Source organism: Hylaeus volcanicus, chromosome 3, assembly GCF_026283585.1.
Source record: "Hylaeus volcanicus isolate JK05 chromosome 3, UHH_iyHylVolc1.0_haploid, whole genome shotgun sequence".
In the NCBI taxonomy this organism is placed as follows: Eukaryota; Metazoa; Arthropoda; class Insecta; order Hymenoptera; family Colletidae; genus Hylaeus; species Hylaeus volcanicus.
In genome coordinates, this window is record NC_071978.1 from 7,417,851 (window position 1) to 7,432,420 (window position 14,570).

The 14,570-nt window shown below is 36.7% G+C and overlaps 1 protein-coding gene across 3 annotated transcripts in view; it reads left to right on the forward strand.

Moving 5' to 3' along the window:
* LOC128874129 (lachesin-like) overlaps nucleotides 1–14,570 on the forward strand; it is a 152,838-nt gene that overhangs the window by 123,890 nt on the left and 14,378 nt on the right. For 2 of the 3 annotated variants that reach the window (XM_054118488.1, XM_054118490.1), the window contains 2 exons: nucleotides 8,006–8,134; nucleotides 11,843–11,980. In XM_054118488.1, coding sequence (XP_053974463.1) covers nucleotides 8,006–8,134; nucleotides 11,843–11,980 — 267 coding nt within the window. The remainder of the gene's footprint in view (nucleotides 1–8,005; nucleotides 8,135–11,842; nucleotides 11,981–14,570) is intronic. The other variant, XM_054118489.1, reaches the window with a different exon arrangement.

Consider the following 14,570-nt stretch of genomic DNA (forward strand, 5'->3'; position numbering starts at 1 on the left):
TGCTCGTGTGCAACCGTTGATACGGTCGCTCGATATCCCCTTCAATGATTGACTACCGTCACGTAGAAGGGGATGCTACGCTTCTTCGACTATTTCGTTTTGCAAGTTTACTAACCCCGTTAGTTACGGAGAGCGGTAATTGTCAAATTGAATGCCTGTGGCCGGCTACCCACGTCGATGGGGTTGATTGCTGCGCCAAAGGTTTAGGTACGGTTTCAATTCGGCGTTTCGATTATTTGGTTGTGTGGTTCCTTTCGGAAAGAAGGTTCTGTTCCAGAGATTTTTCCTGCGAGTTCTTGAAGAGAGTTGTCAGAGTAGCGTTTATTTGTTACTACTCGTTATCAAATCATGCGAATGTCGAGGTAGTGCTTCTGTGGGTATTAAAATTCCTAAGCGGGTGCGCATCGTATTCCATATTAGTTCACATACTTTTCTTCTTATCAATTTATACACTTCACCTAAAATTGATTCCAGCGTGTACAATATTAGACACAACTTACCTTCGAAGTTTATCAGGTTGTTCATCTTCCTGCTTTGTAAAACATCATTTTTCTTTATAAATTATGGTACGTGATCCACTCTTTATTCCTGATAATAAAGCTGTAACAAGATTATTCAGCTTGGGGTCTAGTAAAGTAAAAATTTACAAATTCTATTAACACGTGATAATTCTATATAATTCTAAACATTAACACGACTGGTAAAGTTCACTACGGTAAAAGTGGGTGTAAGTAAAGCTTTACATTAGTAGATTTCAATGGATAAATAGTTTCAGTTTAGTACAACGTCAGTTTTGCATTATCAAGTTTCGATACAGGCAATGGAATTAAAGTGTCACTTCAGTCGAATTGGGTGAAGGGTATGGAGGCGGAATTGTACCTCCAGAGTACAGTCCGGTCGAGTTGGTAGCAGAGATCAAAACTTTTGTTCAATTCGGTAGAGTGAGCGAAGGTCTCTGTCAGTAAAATTTAGTGGAATAAATAGAGGTAACTTTCTACTTTCATGTGCAGGTATATTTAAATGGGACCATTTAAATTTCATCATTCTTTACGAGTACACGGAGAAAGATTTTAATTGGATGGAAGAGAAAAATTTTCCTGAAACATTCTTTTGACGAGTTTTTGAACATTATTATTTTCACAAAGGAAATCGTATGTTTTATTATAATTCGTTTCGAATTGATTTCATTAAAACTAACAATTATCATTGCAAAATAATATAGAACGTTGTGAAACTGATAGTGGCACCAATAAATGTGTTTAACCCTTTCAGACCTGAATTTTTTTTTCTCGTACTAAAATTAGTACGATAAAAAAAAATAAAAGAAAATCCTAATAGTGTTGTTTTCGAGGAAAACTGGTCTTTCTTCCTATGTGCAAATAAGGACATTCGCCTTAAACGATAGTGTCGGTAATTTTTGAATTTTGTGTATTCAATTATGGATGCCAGACCTGAAAGAATGATTGCCTGAGGTATTTTCTCTCGCTGTAAAGGTAGAACTGTACCTAACTGGCGTGGCAACTTTGTGCAAGCCCTTCAATACAAAGGCCTTCGTGGTTTCCTTTGTTCTGCTAGGACAAAATCCCTATCGCTGGAGCATATATCTAATCCCCATCGCCGAACATGAAACTAATTCCCGTTACTGGATATGAAAGTAATCCTCATTAATGAGCATGAGATTATTAGACACTTACACCCTGCTATATCAAACACTTCCTGAATAATCAGAGAAAATGAATTAGACACGATGACTTTAATTTACTCGTTCAGCTATAGACATGCTTTTCAATTATGAGAGGACTCTTGATGCGTTACTCTTTTTTTAGAATAGAAAGAATTTTTAAAAAAATCTAAATATCTTCAATTTTGGCATATTATTTCATGATATGATACTTTCACTCTGCAACTGATACTTGATCAAACAGTCTGTTCCTGTCTTTAAAAAACATGTGCTTAAAAAAGTAGTCATTGCTTCAGCTACAAACGTGTATTTTAATTTCTAGGTAATTACTGATGAGCTCCTCTTTCTTAATATTGTTAAAAACAAAGTGTAACACCTAATTATGGAAAAACTCAAGACATTCTCATTCTGACTCTTTGATCCTCTGATACTTATCCTCTAGAATTTGTAAAACAGCCCATTTCCGCCACCAACTATTTTAGACGGTAAATCGACCACCTAATCAGACAATAGCTCTCACGTTCCTCCCACGAGCGTATTAATCATCTCCGTCTGCCAGCCTACCAATTAAGCTTCGTTACATGTACATCCTCGATTAATGCTTCGATACTTCAATTATATAAACGAACCGCACTAGTCCTCAGCTAAAACCGCACCAGCAAGGAACTTCTGGTCCGTTCGAGAATTCGAAAATCGATACCCACGCCAGCGGAGATACCCGGAGCCTTATCTGCCCAGGCTGGACGAAATCGACGGCGAAGAGTGCTTCTGTTTTTGAGCCGTCAAAGCCGTCGGTCGTTTTCTCCGTCCTTTCACCCCTTAATTACCATTCCGTGGCCCTTGTTCGAATTACTCGCTCGCCTCTCCTTCGTACGCTCTTTACCCCCGATACGCCATTTCTCCGATCCTCGTCCGCCTTCCACCCTCCGCCATCGCGCGTCTGTTCAACCCCGTTCCGTGACTAATTGCGCGCGGAAGTGCAAGGGACGTTTTGAATTGTACCGTGTGCAGGTGCGTAAGCAAGGGGGTTAGGCGGCCTTTTCCCTCGTTTCGCTCCCCCTTTCTCGCCTTGCAACCCGCCCGACCGCTCCTGTTAACCCCCGAAACACCACTCGACCATTTCGGGCTCCGGTTGAATGTTGGACCTTTGCGTTCCACTGACGCCGCTGCGGTGACGTGCATAATATGCACCGCAACTCGGTCGTGGCTTTATTTGTTGTGATACGAACCGAATTTAGGACATTTTTGGACGTTAAGAGATTCTTGTCGGGGAAAGGGGATATTCGCAATACACAATTCGCGAGTTATTGGCTTTTTCATTCCGAACATTTGTTACGACTTTATGACTTATAAATGAAGTTATTACTGATCAGTGTTCATACAATAACTCCATCTTGTTTGTATTCGTACAGCATCCTGTCACAGTTTGATCGATTAACTTTGCGACACCAGAGGGGCGGATCTACCACGAAACTAATAAAGCTTTAGTTTTGAACCTCCGCGTACAAGGGACCCTCAAGAGCTCCACAGAGTTGTTGATCGTTTAGTTCAAATATTGTTCGGAAGAAAAATTTACGCTGTTTTTGAAAAATCAACATTTTCATTCTATAAAATACTTCAAGAAAGGCTGACAGACGCACTTCAATAAGTAGCTGTTTATTTAAAATGTGAAATTTTGATTTTTCTCCACTGAAAGATTTCCAACCCTTAGGTTTTTCAAAAATTTAATGGTTTTATATATAGCAAACGCTTCTAAAAATCAAATTCCTCCTGTCTCAAAATTTATACTGGTCTGTAAAACGCTCTAGAGAGTACAACTGTCCCCAAACACTCGAAGGTTATAAGAATGATGAAACTTCCGGAAGTACTGAAATTTTGATAGCCTCGAAGATTCGGAAAGTCGTGAAATTCTTTTGCCTCGGGAAACCGTAGCCGGTTTCGAAGACTCGAATATCCAGAAAGTCGCTGATCGCGGAAGATTTGAAAGTTGGGGATGTCTTAACAATGTTGACAGCGCGGAAAGTTTCAAAAGTTTTGTTTGCGTTGGTAACTCTGTACGTTTTTGTACGCGTTGTAAGTCTCGGAAGGCTTGACAACCTTTATCATGTATTTTCTCACCCCTTCAGGCGTTCGACTGCCACTTTTATCCCTTAATTCCATGTTTCTCAAACTCCATCTATCGATCCTCGGATGCAGAAACGATAAAGATTAAAACATGGTCGTTCAATTTAAACAGGTTCACCCTAAAACCCACAATCCAAAAATGTTAATCTATATTAACTCTTATACTACACTCTACATCTAAACTTTTTTTCTCTAAAATTAGGATAATTCACGATACTCGACATTTTTAATTAACAAACTTAAATGAATGGGTTATAAATTCAGAAAATTCAACGACTCGAGATCTAAAATATTTAGTGAGGGCGTTATAACGAGAGAATGGAATTTTCCGTTAAAATACTGTCATCTCTCACCGTTGTATCAAGGAACGTAAAAGGAAGACTAAAGGATTTTCCGCGACAGGCGAAAGATAGGAATGTATTTCCGGTGATTTATTCACCGGATGAATCTTTTATCGTCGGTGCTCGGTTTTGAGGAATCGTTTTAAGCATTTGTCGTTACTTCTTTTACTCTCCTCATTCGCTTCCTGTTCTCCAGCCGTCGTTTTCGTGGAACGTTCGATCGCGATTCCATTAGGCGATAAGTAGGGGTGAAAAATAAAATATTCCATCCGCCTTGTACACCGTTTCCCTCCTACACAGTTCGTTTCTCGATTTTGTCATATTGCAGTTGGCGTACGGGAGAGCCTCGATAAAGAAAAATGAAAAGCATAGTCGTCCAACGGTGAAAGCTCCTGTCAGTAATTTCAGAACAATTCGAGACAATGGTCTCGTAATTGCCCAAGGGTGAACAGCTCGACGCGTAGAATGAGATTCCAACGGGTTGAACATTCTGTTCAACAAGTGTTTAAAAAGACGTGCTTTTTCTGTTCATCCCCAGGAGAATGAGCACAACGAACTGTATAAAAGAGATTTTCTTTCCATTAATTACGGACACACCTCTCACTGGAACGGGGTTTCTTAAACTGTGACCCGTGAACCCTTGGGCAATTGTGAACTCTCGGTACAAAGAAAGGAGTGCGATAGCTAATGAAATAAAATAAAATCGCTGTTCGTAGTATTTCATTCCTATTAAAAACATCGATTAAAAAGTTTTCTGTCGCCAGTAGCGAGAGATAAAAAATAGTGGAATGGAAATTTAAACCTTGAGTGTTTGGAACAATTCGAATTTACTGTAAATACGTATGTTTCTAATTTGTCTTATACTTTACAATTTATTATATGATAAAGTTAAAATTTATAATTTTAAATGCAGTACTCATAAAATATAAAAAAAGATCTTTAATGTCATCAAATATGTACTTTAAACATTTTCATTAAAACATTTCTTTATATTATTTCATCGCTATAATATAAATATACATACTTATTATTTGCGTTAGAATAATTATAAACATCGACAGGTCTGTCATCATTTATTAATGAACGCTTTTGGTCTCGCTTGTTGGTTTCTAAGTAATTTCTGAAATAAAGGGGGTAGTTCTACTTTCTAATGTGTTTGTCATTATTTAGAACGATCGATTATTTTATGAAGCTAAAGTTTCACGTGGACACCTCCTCCATGTTGAAACGATGCGTAAATCACTTATAAATTGATGTCTCCTGTTTCTGAGTTCGTGAATTTCCAAATATCTCATAAAATAGTTTCCAAGTAGCTAGCCAATTTCTTGCTTACACTAATAATTCAAGCGGTTGTGTTTCAAAAATAATGTTCGTCAGTTTCATAACTTCATAAATCGTCAGTCTCATCGCGAATAGTAGTGTGTATACATATTTTAATTTCGGAAATTTTTAATGAGTCTGCTTAAACGGATACACGGTATAGCTGCTCGAAACAATTTCAAAGTCCAAGACAATTAATCGAGGTGAAATTAACTATATGTAGTTATTGATTAAACTCCATTCCGGAATTGTGAAGTGTGTTAGCGGAGTTAAAATGTAATAAAGTTTACGTAATTAATTGTACCGACAGTGAAGCAGCATTGACGCGTGTTAAAATAAAATTCGGCGTTCGAATTCATTGAAAGGTCGACTTGCATCACTTGAAATGCGTGAATTGTTTGGAAATGATTTCGCTCGTTGCTCGTTGCTCGTTGCGAGCAGCAAACAAATTTACTACCCTTTTTATAAGGTTGAATTTTAATTGGAAATAGTGAAAAATGTTCGTGGTTTCAGATAAATAAGAAATATTAAATCAAAAGATTTATTATGCGACGAGCAGTCGAAATTGGCTTTATCGATTTCAGTTAGAGCTGTGGTTTTATTTAAATTTCTCTAGATTCAATTAAATTCGACGGAACAAGAGATTCGTCGGGGCGATATTGAATATTTTTACTCAGACACTTTAATTCGAGAAAGACTTGAGACTAGAAATTGCTACCGCCGGAAGAAGTTCCTCCATGAAAACTTTCGAATTATTTCTCTTAATTTATCGACTGCATCCTTTAGAAATTTTGCTCTGAAACTTAGAAAAGCCTTCTCGCGAGATTTTAAACTTTTCTCATGAAAATTGAAATAGTTGCATCGGTTACTATTTTCAATTGCTTTTTCTTGTAATTCATGAAGAATGATCCTAAGAATTTTACGGATATTTTATTGTATCAGCAATGCGTTAGGCAAAAAAACAACTGACCATATTATAATGATTATATGAACGTATATAATGAATGACGTACGTGTGAAATGAATAAACTTCAATCCTGTTTAGACCCAACAATGGATGTCTTCTTACATTTCACCTCGTTAAAATCGATCATCCTCAAGAATACTATTTCTGTTACAATGACGCAGTATAAACCCTCAGACTTGATTCGAGTATTTACGTGTTCCTTCAGGTAGACTAATTACATTCGAGAACTGCGTTCACCGGCTTTGCCTACGAAGCTTTCCTATTTGTGTTCAGTCATCTCTTCAACGAGCAACTCTTGGCTGCTTGAATATGTACCATCTGCAGCTTAACTATGTAAAAATATATTTAACCTATTTTTCATGAAGCCTGCTTAGACTACAACTGCTAGTTATAAATGATAATTGTTATGATTTATTATAATCATAAATGATCTTCATTTTTCACAGCATAAGTAAGACGAAACTATTTAAGTAAACCTAATAGTATAACAGCTGAAACGTCCTATATAATTATAGAATAACCGTATTAATTAATTTATCGCGTGTTAACGCAGCATCCTTTGCAGAACCTCCACAATTGGTGTAATCGTTATCCAATCTGCATCCTTTCTTTTCGTCGATGCTCATTCAGGTGAATCTACACGTGTTCCATCTCACTGAACAAATATCGATACCAGACATTAAAATGGACACCAAAAGCACTGCAACACACCGGCTTCAGTGCAATCGACCTTGCGATATCAATGGCTTAATAATCTCAGTTTTCACGTGGTCGAACCTTATGCCAGTTTCTAGCTATGATTTGGTTGTTCGCGCATCAGGATCGAGTTCGCACACTTGTTAGTATTGGATCGCGTGTTCGTGTCTTAGACGCTACAATGATCAATTTGTTTATTTTTAAGGCAACGTATTTAAAAATGTAACATATGGCTATATATATATATGTGGACATCTTCGAGATTTTATCATATTACCTTTTGTTTGTTTTATCTAGCAAAGGTACATACATTGACTGTGACAGCTTTCAAATAAATTAAGAAAATTATATTTTATACTTTTGTATTATAATTGTTTACTCTATCCGTTCTGCATCTTTTATCTCCTTTCTATAGGCTTCTTTATTAGCCACCTCAGTATTATCTTTTATCTCTTTCAATCGCAATAATCCCCACGTACTATAAATAACCAGATTCCAAAATACATGCTTCTGCAAATGACATTCTCATTCAATAAATCAAGACACTGTCTTCGTTTCTCGCTGTTGAATTAATCAATACTAGCCTGTTAAATATATCCCACAATTAATAACCGATAAATCAATGACAAAACTGTGTAAAATATAATTATCCCCAAACCTCAAAAAGCTTACATAATACACAACTTGAGTATTTAAAATGACACAGTTATCTACACCCAGTATCAAATAAAATAAAAAAATATAAACAAAACGTTAACGAGGAGTATCCAACAATTCCTTCAAAATCGTTATACTCCAAGCAGGCGTGAAGACAGCTAATAAACGCGACCAATAAACGAAGCACTTACATCTGTACGACCCTGTGTTTTGTTCCAGTTCCAAGTACCCAGGGCACAAAGCTGGAAATAACGCGTGTGACGCGCGTCCACATGGGACCGTATTTCTGCATAGCTTCGAACGGCGTGCTACCGTCAGTCAGCAAGCGGATCGTCCTCACTGTTCACTGTAGGTACCTAAAATCATCGCCGTGCCCGCACAATTCTCTTCCAGAACAGTGTCAAATTAAAGGGCGCGATTAAAGTTCCACTTCTGACACGGAAATTTCAACTGTTGACGGATCCGATGCGAAGGAATTACAAACGAGTGACGCAACAAGGGGGACCGGCAACATTGTGCATTATGGCTCCATTGTAACCAGATTGTAGATATTGCATTACATAAGCTTTGAACCTGATTACTCTCTAATTGGATTTGCAATTGATTCACTGTAGAGGGAAACCAAGCCGCTAAAGCTTAATTCTATCTTTACAGACGATTGATTTCTGAACTAAATGGGTGCCAGGAAAGATGAATCTCTTTGATTACTTTCATCTCACCTCATAGTACTTGAGAATGTATCTTTCTTGTAGACTTATGTTAGTATGTTTGGTAGAACGAAATACGAAATTTCTGAATCACATGTAACAATACTGCCTTTCTAATTTATTTTAATTTTCGTGTGAATATTAAACTCGGTAAAGATCTCATCGTAATATACATCTTGTGGTACAGAATTCGTCGTGTTCATGTATCGTGTACTATGAATCAATATAGTTTATGTAAATACGTTTGTTAGATTTAGTGGAAAATGCTTTCTTCATGAGGATGAAAAATCTTCAACGATACAGGGAGTACACATAAACTGCAGTGATAGTTCAAAACTCGTTGCATTTCCAAACATTAGAGGTTTCAGTACGAAGCCTGCAAATCCTGTTGAAAGTTTATAGACTCATTGTGAATATTACATTTGACCTACATCCATCGATAACCTTTGGAACAGGATTTAGGGAGGATGGCATAAAATACATCTCTGAATTATTCATAAATAAAATGTCCCAGCAAATACATGACAAAATTTTTTAAATATATTGAAGTATGTTTTATATTGATCTAAAATTTGGAAAGAGAAGTGCAAACAAATATTAAGTGGTCTTACCCGACGATAGATTAGCATTCATTACGATTCTGCAGTATATTTTACTAAATCTTGTCTAAGAGACGCGTGATTATCCCCTCCACTTCTTGGAACCGCTGACGTAACAAGGACCGTTAGGTCACCATCTTTCATCCCAACAAAGCGAAAGCCTCAGCTAACCCTCATTTGTAAGGCGGGGCACAGAAGCTTATCAAGAGGGTCAAAAACGGTTTATACATAATAAATATCGACCCCTTTTCGACCCTCTTAATGAGCTTGCCGCACTTAAGAGATTCGGAACATCGGCGTTATTATTAATATGTTAATTGCCGTGTTATTCACTGGTGTTCGCCACTTACTCAGGTCTAATATTTTCTACTATTGTTACTATAGCTGGAAATTATTTAACACTGAAACTGCGAACGTTCAATGCATGACTCTTACGCATACTGCTATATCTTTGAAAATAATGACTTAATTAATTATAAAATTAAAATGTTTACCATAAATTGCAGCAAGAAGTTTTACTGTTAAATTATTAAATATTTATATTTTTCATTCAACAGTTTGAGCAAATATCGAGACCGTTCTTAGACAATTAACTTTTACATACCTTCAGCTTGCGATCTTGGATCATTAAAAGGGAATAAGAGCGATTACACTTCGGACCCAATTGACGTCTAAGAGACATGGCCCGTGCAGGTGTCTCTTAAGCAGGATCCACTGTATCACGTTCGGAAGAATTCATAGCGTGCTCATCGCTGTACGTTACGAACCCTCCAACTGAAAAATGGCGAGCATTTCGCGACCGTGTCATAAATCTAACTTGCCACGCGGTAACGATGTTGGATAGCGAAGAACGTCTGCTGGAGGTGGAGTATTAGACACGAATGCTCGAAAATGCAATTTGAAGTCTCACAACGTGGCCGTGGATATGTCGCGAAAGCATACCATATAACGACGCCACTTGGGACATCGTGAATGGCAGATGCGAAGGACCATTGTTTCCGGGGACCGAAGTGGCGCCTTAAATATTTTCCGCTCGCGGCGAAGCTCTGCTGTCACGAGCCGACCTGTCGACGCTCTCACGGATTGATTAAAATAAGGGTTCTTCGAATACTGACTTTGTGGTGGTTATAGCTCGCGACCTATTCGATCGTGACGACTGCTTTTTCTTTTCATGAATATGAAGTTAGCTATCGCAATTGTATGTAAATCGTAATTAGCATGTTAAAGAAAGTTACGTATGTAGAAATTAATTCTGTACCTTTAGGTTAAAGGTACCATTTATTTATACATGAAAACCATCCATACAACTTTAAATTTTCCTTGATTTAAACTGGAGTTATGAATAATGAAATGTGAAGGTATAGAATTTATCTTTATACATAATAATTCACAAGTACAGTCATAATTTGATAGAGAAACAATAATCAAAATTTGTTTCCTTCTGAGTATTACATGTATAGGTAAATTGTAATGTCCATCAGGTTGAGATTCACACTATTTTAACATAACAAAATCACGATTGAGTATTTCTATTTAAATTACTACTTTGAATGATGTTTAAAGGGAATGGGATTTTTCAAAATCCGGTTACTGAAGGACTCTTTGGGATGACTTGTTCGGTGACTTGCTGAGACGCAATGGATGCTTTGCGTAATGGATTCATGCATGCACTGCTTGATAAAACTTGCGAGAAACAAGTCAAGCACTCTTCAGTTGAAGAGTCCTTCAGTAACCCGGAATGAAACGAGCCTGTTTGAGGAAATCGTCGTCTCACTTAAAATAACATCTCTAAATCTTCTTAGAAGAGGATTATGTCTTCTTTCGGTACGTCGATTACAATTGATATGTTTCCTTCCATATTATCATATACCATGCAGGTGAACCATATAGGTCACTTTAATTTTTGATGTTTCGATCTAAATTTCTGTTTGGATTTGAATAATTTTACAATTTTTAAATTTTCAACGTAAGCTTTTGAAAATTTGCATTAAAAATGTAGACACAGTGCAAGAAAGTTGCGTTACTTCTTTCAGCACGTTTCACATCATTTGTACGTGATTTTAGTCGCATCAAGTTCGCTTGACTGCTCAAGGCCACTTTTCCAACCATGAATCATGTGAAGCACGACTTCTACTTTGACGTCATGTTAGCTTGCCTCCCTGTTGAACACACTGGCTGCCATTTCATGCATACAATAGCGTGGAAAAGTTTCCGTACAATTATTATTCTAGTCGCTTTTTAGATAGGTAGATAGATAGATAGATAGATAGATAGATAAATAGATAGATAGATAGATAGATAGATAGATAGATAGATAGATAGAGAAAGAGAGAGAGTGGAAGAAGTTACTCTTCAAAACGAAACAACTATTTTCATCATAATATTCTGCTTTCTAGTTTATTTTACTATACTGTACCTCATTTTGCTATAATTCTATGTTATCCAAACTTTATCGTAGCTTTATATCTCTAAATCGAAGCTAAAGTTATTTCTCAAGACATATCTATAACAGTTTAATTCTACATGTTTAATATTTGCTGGGACATTTTTTGGATGATTTTTATGAATTTATGTAAAAATATGAAGTCTGCACGTTTGTAAATTTATTTTGCTCATATATTCAGAGATGAATTTTTGCTGTCATTCCTAGGAATACCTGTAAATAAACAAAGTAACGGATAATAGAATGGCGAAGATCTCATTCTTTTCACCAGTGAGATACGTAGTATTACTAGGATTTCTTTTCGCAGTTCAACCAATGGTATGGATTGAAAACCAGTTAGTCGGTGCTTACGAGGGCGAAACACTTAAATTGGAGTGTCGCATCGAGGCTTATCCAAGACCGATCACCTATTGGACGAGGCCATTGAACAAAACGATCACTAATGGTACGTACAAGTTGAATCCTCTCTTGAAAAGTTTTTTAACTTTTTCGAACTAACAAAAACAATTACAAAAAAGTGCAAGCAATATTTTTCAGTGATGTTTCACATATTTAAAGTAATTTAAAGTAAAGTTATTCGCGGAAAAATAACAGATACTTTAATTAACCCTCTAGAACGTAATTTATGTAAACATTAAATAACGAGAGAATATATATGCGTTTCGTTTAATTTAAATTTCTAGAACAATGTTGCAAAAGTAATATTATTAAAGTGTCAATCGATTTGAAATTAAAGAATCCCTAAATAATTTTATTCGTGGAAAGGTGGCGAATTCATTAATTAGCCCTCTCGAAACTTGTGTTTACCCTTTAAACGTCTCCCCCTAATGTTGTTGTTTCGTTTTAAACGCAGCCTAGGCCCTCTCATGATAACTGTTGAAGGGCGAGCCGAAGTTCACGTGCGTGTCGTTTTATTCCAAGCGAGCATAATTGATAACACGTACCCGACGAAAATTAATAATAAGCACACGACACTGGCCGGTACATATCTTAATTTTCTTTCTGTACATGAATTATTACCGCCCTTAATTACCACGAACGGTGTGGAAACATTTATTTCTGGATTAATTGATACGTCGGCTGAGTTTTAAGCGTGGCAAAGTTTGCCCGTGGCGTGACAGAAACTCGTTAAACTTACAGATTGAACGGAACGAAACAAACGGCAAGAAAGATGCGGATGAAAACAGGAAGGTGTTGAAAAGTAATACGAAACAGTGCTAAATTGTTTTGCGCGATGTTCCGCGTCTACTATGACAGAATTCCGTGCATTCTTTGCTGCTCGGTGGTGACATTGCGTAACATTGTAAAAGTCTCATAAAATATCATTTTTTAGAGAGATGTTTGGGCTAAAAATTCTGGAACTCTGCAACGCTACAAGTAGTTAGATTTATTCATTTTGATAACGTTTTATGCGATAAAGTTCTACAATTTTTAAATAACACAACGCTATAAGTATTCGACAGAACAAAACAATTTTGGTCAGCAGTTTTGAATTAAAAATCCAACTGTTAAAACGTATAAATTTTTGACAGAGTACGACAGTTTTGGTTGCAATTTTTGCTTCAAAAATTCCAAATTGTCAACGTTATAAATATTTCCAGTTTATACATCAACTTTGATCAAGATTTATGTGTTAACAATTCGCCAGGAAGCTGTCAGTTCAACATATAGTACGGTTTATTACAAATAAAAAACAGTGCGATATTTACACCTACATGCATTTCTGTGAAACGAAAATGCTGTTAAGAGGGTTCATATAAATGGAAATAATTGACAGCTACATTTTCGACTAAAGCCAATGCATTAAATAAATCGCAATATTTTTAGATTCCTATTTAAAAATCCTATTTATTTCGCAGATCAGGTACCAAGCTAAAATTTCTATTTCTACCACATTCTCTACTGTCATTAATTAGGAAAGCCAATTTCTGTGCTGAAAGTCTGTGCATACTTTGAAATCGATCGAGTGACATATGATTGATAGAAATGGAACTGAAAATATTTCTGTCTCTTTCTGTATCTGAAATAAACGTAATGGCTAGAAACAATTTTCGAAACTCTCCATGATTTAGGATTTGATTAAAAAAAATATAGATTTAATTATTCAATAGGATATTTAACTACTATTCCAATTTTCTAATATATTTTCTACAATCTTTTTGCACACTCTGTATGTTTTATTTTTCACAACCACTACTCTTCACCAGAGAAACATCACGTTTCAACGTTTTACATTTTTAAAACAAGTTTTCGAACGCGTGGCTGTTAATATGTGCACCGTTGCAATTTGGTGAGTGTTTCCCGTGCACTCCGTATAGTCGGATAAATGCGAGAGTATGCGACCGTTGAAGAATTATTACTTGAACGTTCAACGCGTGACGTGTGCTGATAAGTCATGAGTAAATGTCTCGCGTTCGCGCATTACCGGCGTTACAACACCGAAATATCGCGGGCGTCCAACATGGACGGTCTACGCGTTCCGCGGGGAAAATGACACCAGCACGAATAACGTAGCCGCCTGTGCATCCACTTTACACAGTTTCATAACGTTTAAGCGACCAGGCATATAAATAGCGAGTTTATTGCCAGCCGAGTTTCATCTTATTCGAAACTGGCGTTACCATGTCACTGTCGTTCCGCGCGATAATAAAACAAGCCAACTTTTTAACGACCGGCAAGTGCAATTACATGGTAACGAAATTAGAGGCGTAACTCGTTGCGTGATGAGCTTCATCAAGCCATCCTTCGTCGTATTTTTCAATTCGACGAAACGCGAGGAGATCGCGGAGAATGAAACTGAAATTATTAATTTCAAATAGACGTTAAGAGGAGGGGGATTCGCTTCGCTGGAGCAAACGTGAAGTAAACAAAGAAATGTCGATTATGCGAGAAGTAGAAGAGATTATTCTCGGTCACTTTTAAGATAAAAGAATATTCAGTCATTGTAAGCTGAATACATATCGGATGTTGTTTGGATACCGACTGAATTTTCAGCCCTTTTGAGTATATATAAATTTAATATAAATTTCACCAAC